The sequence below is a fragment of the Rhipicephalus sanguineus genome, chromosome 9 (assembly GCF_013339695.2).
Source record: "Rhipicephalus sanguineus isolate Rsan-2018 chromosome 9, BIME_Rsan_1.4, whole genome shotgun sequence".
Classification (NCBI taxonomy): Eukaryota; Metazoa; Arthropoda; class Arachnida; order Ixodida; family Ixodidae; genus Rhipicephalus; species Rhipicephalus sanguineus.
The window spans coordinates 21469983-21486456 of NC_051184.2; the positions used below are offsets into that span (position 1 = coordinate 21469983).

General features: G+C 43.5%; 1 protein-coding gene across 1 annotated transcript; it reads left to right on the plus strand.

The window, feature by feature from the left end:
• Positions 1-255: 255 nt before the first annotated feature.
• Positions 256-12430, plus strand: LOC119404735 (cysteine protease ATG4D). Its single transcript, XM_037671402.2, has 5 exons — positions 256-1422; positions 4814-5232; positions 6467-6543; positions 8529-8674; positions 11160-12430. Exons 1-5 carry the CDS (start codon positions 644-646, stop codon positions 11332-11334), a joined length of 1596 nt encoding a protein of 531 aa, XP_037527330.1. The 5' UTR covers positions 256-643; the 3' UTR covers positions 11335-12430.
• Positions 12431-16474: the final 4044 nt, after the last annotated feature.

Here is a 16474-nt window from a genome sequence, read left to right on the forward strand (position 1 = left end):
GCAGCACTGTTGCGTAGTAAAACGCCTCCGTACGCGCTGCTGGCATACCACTGTTACCGCTGTACTACCAAATCTTAAAGATTTCTTTTTTAGACAATTGGTATATATTTTTGTAGCTGAATCTTGACCTTTATTTTAGATCTGTGCTTGAAACATCAAATGAAACAAAGTTAAACTAGCTGCTAGCGTTACCTATGTATCAAGCTTTTTTTATAAAAAAAGATAGACAACGGTAAAGCCTTACAAATCGCAGGAGGCTGCCGAAAGAAGTTTGTTCGTTTTGTTTCCATAAGGACGGCTCCGTTAGCTCCGTGAAAGCTTCGGTCGCTTCGGTCGGCAATGGGGCAAAAGTAACGATAGCCCTGGAAGAGCAAGTCACTTTCGCGTAAATTGACTAGTCTAGGTTGAGTTCCATTTCCTCCAAGCAACCGCTAGACAAGCTACGTGTCGAGAAATTCTCGTAAACCCACCTGAGCTGTTTTTGTGTTTCCTGTCACCTGCTGATATGTCACACCCCAGTAGGGACTGCGACGGCAACGCAGTGCCTGGCCGTGTTCGTGTGATCGACTTATAGCTGGAAAGTGGCCTGGAATTTTTTTTCGTTTCTTCCCGTTATCTACGCCGGCGCGCCAAATAAACAGCCATGTTTAACGGTGCCGACGTACTCGCCAGGCGCACGACGCAGACCACGGCGCCCAACCTGCCGCCGATGTTCGCTTTCTGCGACCACACGCCCAACTCCGACAAGATCGTCGTGAGACATCGGCGCGCCAGCTCGTCCGACGACCTGAGGTTCGTTGAGGACGAGCGCCAACAGTCTACCTCCTCGTCGCTGTCGTCTTCGTTCGGTTCGTTGTTCAGCGCTTCCGTACCAGTACCAGCCTCTGCGGCCGGAGCCTCAGAACAGCGTCCTCCGTCCCCGGAAAAGGTCAAGACTAAGTTAATGTCGGTGTGGAATAACGTCCGCTACGGCTGGACGATGCGCAAGAAAGCCAATTTCAGCGACGAAGAAGCCATCTGGCTCTTGGGGATCATGTACCACCGCAAGATACAGACGAAGCGTTCCGCTCCCCTCTGGTCATCCACGTCCTCGCAGAAGTCTCGGAACCCCGTGGCTCTCGGGTCTAGGACGACCTGGGGCCAGTCCGAGTCTGCGACGACGCAGGACGACGATGGCAGGCTCGCGAGCTACGAACTCTTCCTGGAGGACTTCTCGAGTCGCCTGTGGTTCACGTACCGGCGCGAGTTCCCGCCCATCCCGGGCACGGATATCACAACGGACTGCGGTTGGGGCTGCATGCTTCGCAGTAGCCAGATGATGCTCGCGCAAGCCGTCGTGACGCATGTACTGGGCCGTCACTGGCGCTACCGCAGGAATAACCAGACCGAGGCTTCCGACTACGTCCACCGTCAGGTCGTCAGGTCAGTTTGCGTAACGCGTGCCGAAAGCCTTGCTCGTGAAGGCCGGTCCGTCGAATTGCTTCCGCAGCGATGCGATTCTTTTGCTCGCCTGCTTCACTGTATGTATAAGTGTGACATTTACCACAACAGCGTCCATTGTACATGTGAATTCGCTTTACCGAGTATCACGCATCGATCCGATACGCTATACCGAGGGTTTCGTGTGCACTTGGATGCGAGACTGCCGTTTGCTGCTGCCAAAAGTGGTTCGCGTTCTTTTTACATCATCGCGGCCACATCAAACCATTACAGTTTCTTAGGTTTAATGGGCAGTGTGCGACACAGGGAATGCAACTGTTAGCCGTTCTATAATGAGTTGTTAAATATAGCAGCACTGCAAAAATTATAAATGAGGCCGCATTGTTGTTCAGTCGTTTTTGGTAATTCTTTCGCTTGCCCTTACATTTAACATGATGCTTCATTGGAGTGCAACTTTCCTGTCATGTGGTTGATCAGATGAATGTCACAGTCCCAGGACACGTGACAATCGTGGAAGTGGACACTGTGGTGTTGCACAAGCACAATAAATCCCTGTGCTTGTGCAGCTAACATGTCTAATAAACGTTTTTTTTTTACTTCAAAGTTGACATTTACGTTATATTCAAACACCAACCTATCATTAACTTGGGGCTATTTTTTTAATGTATTTTCTTTAAAGTGGCTCTAAATGTAAAAATCAATTGAGCTGTATGAGTCATATATGCCTGTGTAATACCAAGGAAGCTTTCTCTTAATATGACAAAAAAGCTCGAGGAAAAAGTGTAAAGTTAGGTGGCAGCTCGTTGCTGGGCCGCGCCGTAGATTGTAATGGTCTCCTTAACGGTCTATCGGTAAAGGAACACCACATCTTACTCTAAAAATGCTGAGGACTGAACTTGGCGAGTTCCTAAAAATCTTTCAGTGCCACAGGAACAGAAAGGAAACATTTGAGTTACTGTTCCAGTAACCAACTGTATCCTTGGGAATGAATGTAAATATAGCTTAAATAGAACACTTAATTGGTATAAACTGATTTAATGTTGCCGTCGCAGTTTTTGTGAGCTTTGTGTTGTAATAACTCATTCCACCAATTTCTGTGAGAAGCGCACCACTGCCATTCTTTGATGATTAAAAACAGAAATGTCAGCCTGAGAAACTACCGTTTACCTTTGTCCGACAACCCTAGGGAAGTTGTAAGAAACGCTTAAAGTTGCACACGATGAATGTTACACGCTGCGTTTCTCTGCCCCACTGTAAATCTTCAAGATACGGATTGACGTTACAAAACCACAGGTATAAGCTAGTTGTTGAGATGAAACCCCAACAGTTATTATATGGGGCCAGTTGTTGAGGAGATCTTGACTTGCTGTGTTATCTAGGAAGAGCAAGGCGACCCACAGGAGACCCACAGGCGACCCACGTAAACCACCGTTATCTGCCGTAACCACCATGAGAAGGCACGCAAGATTACCGATGCTTCCTGTATTTGGCAAACAAGGCACTTGTGTGTCAGCTGTTTTGGTCCCCGTTGTTGTGCCGTGTGCTGAACAACTCCAGCTGTCAGTGATTGATGTTTTTGCCATATTTAGCTTTTTATGTTTTGAATCTATGTAGTTTGTTACATTCAGGGCCCCCAAGGCTTTTGAATGGGAGTGGGTACAAATTGTATGTCAATATGTTATGTTGATAAGACACAACACGAGCAATAATGGAGACTGTGCAGTTTAGAACTATACTATCAATGATAGAACAGTCACACTGTTATTTACCTTTTTTTTATTTGCGACATAGACTTGCCCTTAAGGCATAATATTTGTTTGTATATTTGTATTAAATGTGCACCATGAGGCCGGTGTTGTGTATGAAGTGAAGAAGTGTCTTGTGGAATGTGTTGTCATGTATCCATCGGTCATAACTGTTTGTGTCACTGTAGCGAAGGCCAGCTTGCAGGAGATGACAGGAGCGTTCCGACTGTAACTCTTGACATGTCCATATAAGATGGTATGCATCTGTTTGCATCACTGGAATAGAGCAGTACAGACACGTAGCACCAGCTGTAAATGCAACCTGTTCCAGGTTGAGATGACAGTCTGTGTAAGGAGCACCCCTGCCCTCCTAAGCACAACTTCCTCCGCCCTAGTAAGGTGAAGGGGGAGAGAGCAGGCACACTGTTGGATAAGAGCATGTGTATCCTGCCGGAGAACAGTTATTTACAAACAGGGTTGTAGCAGCGCCTAGAGCAGGGGAGTTGTCACCCTTTATGCATATTACCCATGCAAAGTTGAAAAAACTTCGGCCAGTGTCCTAGACTCAACAAAATTAGACCAGTTAGCTTTTCGGAGCCGTTACTTTTCACTTTACTTATAAATATAGATATTTCGTGTTCAATTTGATATGCAAAGATAGTTGTTCACGAGAATTCGTACTAGATTTAATTTGAAAACTTTGCAATTCAAATACCCCTTCTTATGAGAGTCTTATGTTTTGCACAACGCTGGTCTCGAAATGCTGGACTCATTGTCACTGTAGCTGAGCAAAAGAAAGCTGTAAAACTCGCTCTACAGCTCCAAAAGAATCAATGTACTCAACCTTTACTGATAAAAAAGTGGATGGGGCCTAACAGATCTCAGAATTCACGTGAGTTTGACAAGCTGGTGTGATAACTCAAAGGTGTCACCACCACTTCTTTATCGTTTTTTCAATTTTTTATAACTTGTCAAGACTGCCGGCCGATTGTGGTGGTACATGACAGCAGTTTACTAGTTCAGCTCACATTATACTTAATATGCAAGCATTCTTTAGAAAAGTGTGTGTATTTGTCACAGCATGTAAGTGTAACACAGTTGGCCCAGAAGGTTGACCACTAAAGTTGCCGCAACTGACCCTAGTTAACATACAGGCTAGCGTTTGCTAATTGTAGCTTGCATTGGCTAAATTTTAGCAAAACATTGGTTAATGCAGACTGTTATAAGAACTTAAATTGTATTGGGGACGAAACACCAGAGTAGAAATAGACGGGATGAATGCGCAATAACATCACAACTCTGACAACTTCGTCTTGTCTTTATTTTACGCTGGCATCTCGTCCCCAGCATAGTTTAAGTCCTCATAACAATATCTTACCAACTAGCCTCCCAGCATACGCTCCTTGAGTTAATGCTGACTAGTTCCGGATAAATAACTGCCAATGTTGGCTACTGTTGGCTAAATTATGGCGAATGCTGGCTAGTGTTGCCATATGTTGGTTAAGAGATGCACTTACAAATTATGCTTTGTGTGTGACAGTTCTCTATGAGGAACTTTAAGCTGCAAATGAATTTTAGCTTTACGTTTTTGAAGACCTTCGTGACCATGGTTTGCACACTCCGAACAGGTGGTTCGGTGACCGGACGGCCGACGCGAGCCCCTTCTCGCTGCACAAGCTGGTGCAGATGGGCTACGAGAGCGGCAAGCAGGCGGGTGACTGGTATGGTCCGTCCAGCGCCGCGTACATTCTCAAGGAGGCTCTCGAGGGCGCCTGCCAGACGGAGCAGCTGCTGTTAGACCTGCGCATCTACGTCGCACAGGACTGCACCATCTACCTGGAGGATGTGCGGACGCTGTGCAGGGGCACCAGGTCGAACGGGACACCGCTGTGGCGTGCCCTCATCATCCTGGTGCCCGTGCGCCTGGGCGGTGAACAGCTAAACACCACGTACATCCCATGCGTCAAGGGCATGCTCTCGCACCCCAACTGCATAGGCGTCATCGGAGGCCGACCACGTCATTCGCTCTACTTTCTAGGCTGGCAAGGTACGGTCATGTTGGAATGTGAAAAAGAAAGCACGGAGTGTCGAAGCAGTCTCATCGCTAAGGTGTGAGGGTCAGTTATGTGCAGAGTTCTTTAATCGTAAAAGCTGAGAAACTCCCCATTTTCACCTGTATAATTTTATTTTATTTATTTATTAATTGATGCCCTCAAGGTCGAAGGCATAACTGAGGTGAGTAGTCATAAACAATGCTATATAGGAAAAGGGAATAAAATTCAAAATACAAACGTTATGTTCCTGGGTTATACAACTATATCTAATGTGGTAAGTATTTACTAGCAAAAATAAGGAGGTAACACAGGACAAATGAGCACATTTTTGTTAGCCTTAGTACACAATCTTAGCCGAGTTATTGCATAAACAAGCGACCTGGATGCTGGCTCCAGTAGGAGGGCTCCCGAAATTTCAACCACCTGGGATGTTTTAATAATTATTGTTGGGGGCTTTATGTCTCAAAATCACTATTTGATTATGAGGGACGCTGTAGTGGAGGACTCCGGAAATTTCCAACCTGATGTTCTTTCAGTGCACCTTATCTAAGTACACGGGCCTCTATCATTTCGCCTACATTGAAATGTGGCCGCCGCAGCCGGGATTCGATCCCGCAACCTTCGGGTCAGCAGTCAAGCACCATAACCGCTAGTCCACCGTGGCGGGTTCATCGGCACGTGTATCAAAATCCAGATAGTACACCACTGGTCGGAATTGCGGTGGTTAACCGGTTGGGGGCACCACCTGTAGGCAGGAAAACAAGCAAATAAATGGCCTTCTTGTGTGTTGTGTTACTCAAGCCTGTATGCGATGCCACATTTATGAAGCATGCAGTGTGTTTACATTTGCAGCTTACATTTTGCAGATGATACTGGGGTCATAGAACTTTTGGTCCTTTCTTGAAAGTATGTCTCCCAGTTCTTGCTGCAACAACTCATGTGATGATAGCAATAACTGCAGTAATTGGGGGTGATGTGGGGCACTTCCTTTCATCACTCCCAGGTGGCGTGTAAGTTTGCTATCCTCTGCAAACTTGTCCATGGGTATGTCCTGACTTGGGAATGGCGTTTCGCAACTAGTGTGATTGAAGAACTCTGCTTATGTGCTTTTGATGTCAAAGTAACCGTGATGCTTTAGCAGCTATGGCATTGCACTGCTAAGTATGAGGACTTGGATTTAATATTGTTGCATATCAAAATGTGCTCATTTTCGCTGCATTATTTCAGGTGAAAAGGTGATCTACCTCGACCCTCACTATGTTCAAGAAGCAGTTGATGTAGGCCCACAAGATTTTCCTCTAGATGTACGTAAAACCTTCCATATTTTTATAACACTCTGAAGTTCATGCACACCGTGTATTGTCTAGTTATATATGTACATATTGCTTCAGGCTTTTATGAACACAAGTTTTGTGAACCAATTCTGTGGTCTGGATAAAGTTAGATGCTATTGACTTCCTGTTAATTTGACCACTGCAGGACAGCAAAATTTCATTGAATTGTTAAAAAGGTCTATGAACTCACATCAGCAAAATGATTGAATTAAAATTTCTTTCAAAATCAACAACGAGAAAGGGCTCAAAGAAGAGTTTGTTGAAGACGAGATTAAAATGTATGCTTCACCGTTTGAAGCGAGGCCTCTGTATTGCAACTATTCACAGAGCTTTCCAGACATGAAAAATCTTTCAAAATATTTCATGACCTCTTTTAGTACCAATTTTGTGTTACTTAATTTATTACAAGCTAGTAGTTAGCACATTTATGTTAATATCAGTTCCACAGACTTACGTGGTGCCTGGCTTTCCACTGATAATGAACCGGACATTTTCCAAGGCCTCTCAAATAATGTGACAGTCACCACGGGTACAATGGAACCATTAGTCTCTCGTAGGACTATGACAGTGACAATGTGATGTCCCTGCCCAAAATGCTGGCAGGGGCTAACATCACTTAATGAAAAACATTATACTTTTTCAAGTCTGTGTGAAACAAATCCAAGTTGTATACTAAAGGCAAATTTAACTTCGGGCTCACCACAAACAACATACAAAAGCATTAAGAACAGCTTGTAAGAAGCACGTTATGAGTTATTGTGTGAGTTCATTTGCATAATCCAAAGCATGGCATCTCCCATCGCATCACTGTTTCTTTGGGTGTCTTACCCATATCAATCATTCAATCAAATCGGAAGCAACCTCCATAATGGTGCTTTTGATGGCCGTGTCGACACCCGACAGGAATGCTAAACCAGTTCTTCGTGTTTAAAGGGACACTAAAGGCAAATAACAATTTATGTCAGAGTGAAAGGTGAATGTTCGAGAACACCTAAAACGTGAGTATTATCAACAGCGGTGCTCTACTAATTGAGAGATTAAGGTAAATGTAGGACACAATATGCACCACCAGTGGGACATTTTGGAATGAGCCCAATGACGTAAAGAGTCCCGAATACAATTAATCACCAGTACTCAAACTACTTATAATAAAAAAATAACATTCCAGACATTACAAGACTTTATAAAATACTGCTTGTGCGTTTCTGTTTCGTTCATGGAAAAAAAAAACTTGGCGTTACCGAGGAGAACGGCGGGGGTGGTTTAAAAGTTCCATTTTCATCGGGCTCCTCTCCGCTCAAGCGGTCGCGTCTCAGTGGTAGTTTCATTATCGCGTACTGTTGCGTGTACTTTGCATGCTCATGAAAGTCGCTCTAACAAAAAGTTCAACAAAATGCCACGTCCCTGTTATTTTGCCAGATGCCTGAGTGGTGTGTGCCGCTTGAGCAACAGCAGCTCCAGCAAAGAAACCAATGTGACCTTCCACTAGGTGCCGCAAATGAACCCACGCCAAGGTGGCTGAGTGCTGTTCCACTGCGACAGTGTGCTAAACAACCAAGAAATCTGCGTGTGTGTTCGCTACACTTTTGTGCAAAGGATTACGAGATCAACTGCAACTTGGGCGAGGCTTGTAATGGGCCCTTCAGAGTAGAAACCACAGCCACCGCAGCGTCGGCTGCCGGGCAGTAAAGGCAGGCAACATTGGGCAAGGCAAACGCTACATCAGGAGGCCTTTTCAGGCGGGTGATTTGAAGTGCGCTAACACTGTGCGGACGCCTGTGACGTGATTTTCTTTCAAAATAAGCATTTCCTTGGCACGAAACAGGCACTACGAGGTTTCTGGAGCGTTATTTCAGCAATCAACGTCAACTTAACATTTTCCTTTAGTGTCCCTTTAAACGAATACAGTATGGCCAGAACCTCACGCCTTCGTATCGGAATTTTCTGTATCGCAGTCTTATCACTGTTCGTGGCCACGCAAGATGTCCTTCTACAAGATGGATCCAAGCTGCACCATGGGTTTCTACTGCAAAACAGAGGACGAGTTTGAGCGTTTTGTGAAGGATGTCAAGCAGGTGAGTGAAACAACACTCCGTCGACGGTATTCTCAAGCAGTCATGCTTACTTACTTATACAATAAGTTTTGCGTCGTAAATTTCCGTGACTCGACGTACAGTATACTCTCATTAAACAGGACCTGAAAGGACCAGGAAAATATGTTCCGTTTAACAGGGGTTCCCTCTACTGAGAGATGGAACAGAAATGCAGAATTCAAGGATGAAACCAATCCTATTAGAGGCAGCTGTTCCAAGTGGGCAGCAATTCCGTTTAAGAGATTTTTGTTTACTGAGAGTCTGCTGTAGATTGTGTCATTGTAGGTGGGCTGACGGCTTTCCTTGCACTGTGCCAAACTCCATCTTGACACACTGCCACAAATTCCATCTTTTTTTTAACCTTTTGGCATTTAACTAGTAACCCATGGAAAAGCTTTAAGAATTTTGTTGTACATTGTCAGACTTACGTACTTTCTACATAGTCGGAGTATAACCCTTTGCGACATGCATTATGATCAACTGTCTGTAAATGCATGGAATTTACATAATTTGATGCCAAGGATCTGGAGACCAAATTTAAAGCAAGTGGAATTGGTTTATTTTACAGCAATTAATTGTGATTACAGCATAAATAATTATCTAAATATTGTACAGTCAGTCATGCTATATTTTGTCATAAACCGAATTGAGCGACCCACTCATGTCACATCCGGTTGCTATCTGCGGGCAGCAAGCATTCCTAAAAAGGTTAAAAAAAGATATTTTGAGATTCCTGCCGAAATGCCTCGCGTCCAATGTCGCAGTAAACATGGTACTGCCTTCACCAAAGCGATCGTGTGTAGCAAAATATTTTAGCCAGAAGTGATGTAAAGATACATTAGACAACAAAAACGGTTAATTTACCATCATTGTTTGTGGTCTCTTCCTTGCCAATAGTGCTCAGAAATGGCAAAAGTAAGTTGCATTTCCAAATGAGGGCACTGTGTCGCAAAGGGGTAAAAGGGAAATGTCAGTAGACAATGGTATCTGATAACGGTGTCTTTTTTGTCCGTGCTATGTTAGGCCCTTTTATGCAATCCTTGGAAGTCGCAGCAGTAATCAGACAGCATTTGAGTGCCTTTGATACATATGCCCCTTTTTATTGCAATTCTTGCAAGTTGTATTGAATGTTTTTAACATAGTCCACAATCGCAGATTTCTCTTTCTGCTGTTGCGGACGCACTGTGTTGATTATCTTGAAAAAAAGCGCAGTGTCTGTGCGCACTGCACAGCAGATACATTTTTTTACTTCTTGTGTGGTATATTCTGAAAAATTAAGTAGCAGTAAATCAGCCTAAAGTGTGTAGAATAGATAATTAGTTGTCTCTAAAGATGTAGCAGATTTGGTGCTGAGGGCATATGTAGTAACTAGGGCAGATTTCAGCATGCACAGTTGGCAAGCCTACGAAAGAATAGTACACACATGCTAATGTGCTGAAATACTAGATTTGCGTTACTAGAGAATTAATGCGTGCCAACTGACCAAAATTTTTCATGAAGTTTGAAGTTCAGGCTCATTCTTCTATGTTGCAAATGTTGCATAAATTCAATATAAAGAACATTTTTCATGATAAAACTTTACCTCACCTGTCTCCAACTGTGCTCTTGCAAGTTCTTGAATAGTGAAAACACACCAAACGAATGTTCACTTCCATCAAGTCCCCATAGCAAACAGAAGTAGGGACACCACAGTTGCTGAAAAAGTCACTATGGTCTGAAAAAATGTATATTTTTTTCATTGACAATTTAAGGTGTTCTTAGTTTGCTGCTGGTTGTGTGGTGCATATAAAGGTAAATTATTGTAAATAAAGTGCGAACATATCTCGGAGAAGGTTTCTGGTCAGAAAAAGCCTTTTAAGGCATCTTCTAATGCCCGTTTACATGTGTGTGCAATATTTAACGGTTTTGAAGTTCGCAATGCAAGTGTGCAAGGGGTAGTTCAGTCATTGGAGGATGGTGTAGCTTTAGGTGTAATGACGGTTTGAGAAGTTGAGAGCATAGTATGGTTCAGTTTACGCAGTGCTTGTGCCATCGTAGATTTGCGGGGGATTCCTTCTTCACAAGAAGATCACATGCATAGGTTGACGATTCTTCTACATTTTCACTTAAAAGGGGTATTCATAAAAATCATAGAGAGAATCATGCCAGCTACGCACGAATCATTTTGCTTTTGCTTAGTTATAACGGATCACTGCTCATGCTTCAGCCAGCTTTCCCAAAAGATTGTGCCATATAAATAGATATTCTTTTGTTCCAGCAGCGTTCCGTAGTACCATTTAGGGCACAATCTTTATACTTCACTCATGCTAGAGAGCTGTAGACTCGTTTTGACACATCCAGTCTATGAGTGTTCCAAATTTGTGGTACTAGTAATCGAAGCTTCACAAATGCCTTTTGTATATGTGCGGGTTAAGCTCGAGCTGGAGTAGGATGTCGATATTGTATGCGTGACTAAGTTTCGATGCTGTTATTTTTCTTTCTCGGCCCTCTCAGTTGGCCTGTGCCAACGGAGTCGCGGCACGAGTACCCGGTCTTCCTTGTGTCCGAAGGTAGCTGTGCGGACCATACGGACACATCGGACACCGACGGAGCGGACTTTGCCCATTACCTCCAGGGTCCGAGGGAGAACCTGGACCACCGGCACTCGGAAGAGTACATCATACTCTGAGCATTGCTCTTGGCTTGATATTATTTGCCCAGTGCCTGCTCCTTTGCAGCCATCTTCATCTGAAAAGGTGTTTGCTGCTGAACGTAAAACTGAGGTCTCCCTATTAAGAAAACAAAGCCACACACCCCGTAACCTCCGTATCTGATATTATCCCATTTATAGTATGTATCATAGAAAAACCTCTGTGCCTCCCATGTAGAAACTTGCGTTACCTTGCTTGGCATCTTATATGATCGCGCGGTAGTACCATGTGATGGGGTGAAATGTGTGCCTCCATAACTTCCGTATGTGATATTCCCTACATTTTTACCCATTTTTATATCAGATCTTGTATAAAACAGCTATGACTTTGTGTGTTCTGTGATTGTTCAACTATCCTTACTAACTGTTAGTTAATTGGTATTGTTACGGGTTGTTAAGCAGGATTTTATGTTGGCATACTGTACAAAGAACTTGTATAATCACGCATGACTATTGGTATCGAGTTCCGTTTATGGTAGAGACATATTTTTATACGGCCTTTTAGCAGGAATTCCTTATAAAGTTTTCCCGTCTTCATCATGCGGGATTACGGAATACAGAGGTAACGTGGTGTGTGCTTACTAATAGGGTTGCAGCATCTTGGCAGCGTAAAAATGCGTAAAAATACAAGCTGCTTAGCCTCTCTTACCAAGATGATGGGGCACAGTTGATGTTTGAGGAAGTTGGTGATGCGGCCGTAAAAAGGAAATTCTCGGAAAGAAATATGGTTTTTCAGTGTTTCATCATTCATTTGCCTTTCGTCATAATGCGAGAGAACTGGTGAGGTCCAGTGCTTGCACAAGTGTGCTCCGGAGATAACATGGTATACTGGTGTGCATACCACTAGTGTTAAAGTATCGCTCTAGTATAAAAACACTCTGGAACTGTAAAGAGAGTCGTTGATCTTTTAGTTGTACTTCCCCCTGTTGTTTGGGTTGGTTATATTAAATATTTTTCCAAAATAATTTCTCTTCCCCATAGTCTTCTTCTTGTTTCTTTGCTAGAAGGGCTGGTGTTTATTGTGTGTGTGCTTGTTTCACCGAATTCACTAGTAATAAATAATTATAGTGCGTTTTGTTGCGTTGTAGTGAACTTTGAAAACTCTTGATGAAAGAAGCGTGTGGTAACGTCATGTGTTGCTGCACCACCGTCACAACAGGCACAAGAATGCCCATGGTGATGTAATTTTGTTCAATGCAAAGAAACACATTTTAATGCTATGTTATTCCAGAGATACAAATTCTATGTTAATCTGGAGAAACGTGATTAAATGCTATATTTTATGCGGAGGAACATTGTGTTATGCAATTTTAAAGTTGAGTAACCTGTTTTTTATGCTATTTTAATGCACTTTGACATATAATTTATTAGTGTGGACAGCTACTGGCTGTCAAATGTAAGCACCCTTTCAAGGGGCTCTGCAACACTTTTTCAGCATGGTCAGAAAATGCTGCTGATCAGTAGTCGAGGCTCTTGAGGACATGTGAGCCAAGCATTATAGCACAACACGCGGCCTGGAATTTACAATGAATTCTCCGTCAGCTAGAAATCACTCGCTCTTCTCTCAACAAATGATGCCATATACCCAAAGGACTGCGCCATCAACCCAATGTCCACTGCCTTTGGCCGATTTGAGCGAAGTGAGTGGCGTAGCAACCACGGCCGCTACGGAGTGCTGCGACATGCCTGTGCGCTCACTCGCGATCGCACTGAAAGTAAGCTGTGCATTCGAAGAAAAAAAGAAAAGATAGTTTTCAAGGGCATGGCGCGCACTGACGAACGGATGTATCTTCTTGCCCCCTTGTCACCCCACCCCCCCCCCTACGTAGCTTTCAGCGCACTTGCTGGTACGAAAGGAGAGAGAAAGCTCTGTAAGTGTGCTCCCCTCGTACTTGACGGAGTCTAAAATTTTTGTGGCAGTCGATTCGGGAGGCAATAAACTCCTTTAATGAAGCCATTCGATGATTACTTGGAAAAGTGTTGCAGGGCCCCTTTAATTTGGGCTGCAATACCAAAGATTTCACTTGTGAAATCTTGGACTGCGCTGTGAAAGCAGTTTGCAAGACATGTTACATAAAATGGATGTCACAATACCAATCACCTACTGGGTATCCTAGGCTACATGTTTTGGATGTTTGCGCAATGGCTTTGTGTATTTGATACACCTTGATCACACTTTTTTGCTCTCAAAATTGCTATAGCATGTAGGGAGCTCTGAAGCCATTTGATGGGCACCTCACACCTGTGTGAAGTGCCTACATTTAGGTACCATAGCCATTAGCACACCTTTTGTTTCATTACTTTATTCAGCCATCATAACTGTCACAAAGCATCTTTTTACACATCTTTTGATTCTAGTGGATCTTGATCTAGATATTCTTTCATAAGTTTTATTGCTCTGGTTTTATTTATTTTTTATGTGGAGAAAAGAAGCCAGAAAGAATGCTTAGGAAGGCTTTATATTTCATGAATGTTGCCAGGGATTGAGTCATGTTCAATGCAGTTCTCCAATACTAACCTCGTCTTTCAATTTTCCTTTTGGATCTTTTGCTGCGTTAAGCACAGAAACTTGTTATTGATGCTGCTTTTTAGAGGGTCCCTCTAACACAGATTAAAATTCTGACTCTCCTTTTTCATTTGTACGAAGTGGTCGTTGTAGATCCTCTCAGTATTTGTGGCAGCACCAGCGTCAAATTCGTTATTTCTCCTGGCTATTGTGGCTGCTGCAGACAATATACAAGAATACACGTGTGACTTAGGTTTAGGTGCGACATGTTAAAGAACCCCAGGTGGTCAGAAGTAATCCACAATCTCCCACTATGGTGTGCCTCATAATCATATCATTGTTTTGGCATGTGAAACCCCATTATTTAATTAAACTTCTCATCTGTCCAAGAAATAAAGAAACTGCTGGTGATGGCGCCACTACCACACAGTGATGTCTTTCCGTTCTCGCTGTACATGGAAACGCATGCTAACATCATGAATAGCACCTTTACATCTTTGTTAACACAGTGCATTGGCAATTTACCGAATTGGTTTCTTGGTTGAATGATGATAAATTTTACCTTTTTGTTAAGCTTTCAAATTGAATGTACAGAGGAGCCTCGGTGATACGAATCTCACGGGACCACCTAAAATATTCGTATCATTCGAAATTCGTATCACCAGAAAGCATGGAAAACTAGCATGCGACAAAAGAAAGCTGGCGCACATTTTCATTGATTGTTTTTCTGGGCCGCAGCAACGTCGGGAAGAACCCTTAATGATTGTCAGTAAAGTTTTTAGATGTCGGCAATTATACAAGCACTCGTAAATATACGGCTTGTCCGCGCATACTTAATTAATTAACCAGGTGCGTTATGACCCTGCGACAGCAGTAGCCCCTTCCAAATTTTAGTATGCTTTTTTGCATGACAACGGAGTACTGCAAGCAAAAGTAACAAAAGAAACGCTTTGACGCGATGGATCAAGGCCACAAAATTACAGAACCATGGTCCTGTGTTATCGTTTTGTTATTGCGGAGGTGTTTGGGATGTTTTTGGGGAAACTTACGGCCATGCCCGCAAAAGTGCGAATGGTCGCGCATGTTGACGTTGTGAAGCCTGACTCCTTCACCAAGACCGTCCTCGCCTTCTTTCGGTCTTCAGTACACCTTTCATAGGATGTTTGATGCACGAGTAAGGCACGTGTAAACTCAGTACAACGACAGCAGCTCGCGTCGATGCGATAGAAAAAAGAAAGCATGGCACTATTGTCCTCTGTAATCTAAACGCGAAGGCACACTGGAGACACATAAGAGCCTCAGAGATTCGCGCACAGAATCTCGGAGGTTGTGACGCATCTCTGAAGATTAGATTCTGACCGTAAGAAAAGTGTTTTTATTACACCGTGATTCTGACGATTTGGCGGTGCGTGCGGCGCGCATGCCCACGCTTGCGTTCCCGCACTCGCACATGCTTGGCGCGTCTTCTGCGACAGCGCGGACAGCAGCTCTTCTTACCTGGGCGGTAGCGTACATTCGTATGAAACGTCGCTGGGTGATAATCGGTTCGCAACAACCGTACTGCATTACATTGCAGGCCAATGGTCCTTGCAGGGACCAAGAAAAATTCGTATCACCCCGAAATTCGTATGAACTGTGATCGTATCACCGAGGTTTCACTGTATGTGCTTGAGAAACATTGAGAGAAAGTGTTGCTCTAAGGATAGTGTAGAGGTTCTTTAGTAGATGCTTTAATTCTTGCTTGTCGGTTAATTTTATGGATTATTCAGTTTTTGGCGCTAATTAAAGTACCATATGCAGTGACGAGACATTGTGCAGCAACATAGAGAAAATGGAAGCTGACGCCTGAAAAAAAAAGAACTGACGTTCTTGCAGCGTTTAGACGTGGCATTACTTATTTCAGTCTTTCTCTTGGCTCTCTCTGGTTTGATGGGGTAACCGTACGGCATCATCGCATCTAACTACTGCGGTATTGGATGACAAACAGGCCACTGTGTCGTGTAAGCTTGCCTTCTTTTACGTGCACAATCGGAACTCTGCATAAGGTATGTGACATCACCGTATACCATTTCGAAATTCCGTTCACAGCTTTCACTGAGCTGCTGGAGATAAGGCAAGCGAGATAAAGTGTAGCCCACCGCTGTGCTAGCTATAGACAATACGGCCAGCTTTATCTATGACACTGTTGCATCATCTCTATCGTCTAGTTTGGTGATATCAGGGGGTGAGCAGAAAGAGCGTGACTATTTACACGCCATCATCTTCAAGAAAGAGTTCACCTGATTGAGAGCGCCTTTATCACTTGTTTTTATTTCGAATTTTCTGGATTGTGTCAACTGTTTGTTTTTTTAAGATGATTTTTTCTTTTGTTGCACCCCTTGAAATACAATCCAACAATTTAGCTGTCATGCAATAGCTTTAAAGTGGGTGTTTCTAGCTTCATTGCAGTACATGCTTGTAGCTTTTTATTTAACTATTATCGCCAGGTCGGCTAAGTCGAGTGAATTGACACTTAGCCTAATCCGTCTTGCACACTGCTTATTATTGACATCTTAGTGGATATGCTTCGCTGTGCATGTAAACTAGCAAGGGGATATTTGCGTAGGATGGTTA

Coding starts and splice junctions, on each gene's coding strand:
- LOC119404735 (XM_037671402.2), top strand. CDS start 644: ATGTTTAACGGTGCCGACGTACTCGCCAGGCGCACGACGCAGACCACG. Junction 5,233..6,466: donor CTACTTTCTAGGCTGGCAAG/GTACGGTCATGT, acceptor GCATTATTTCAG/GTGAAAAGGTGATCTACCTC. Junction 6,544..8,528: donor CACAAGATTTTCCTCTAGAT/GTACGTAAAACC, acceptor TCTGTATCGCAG/TCTTATCACTGTTCGTGGCC.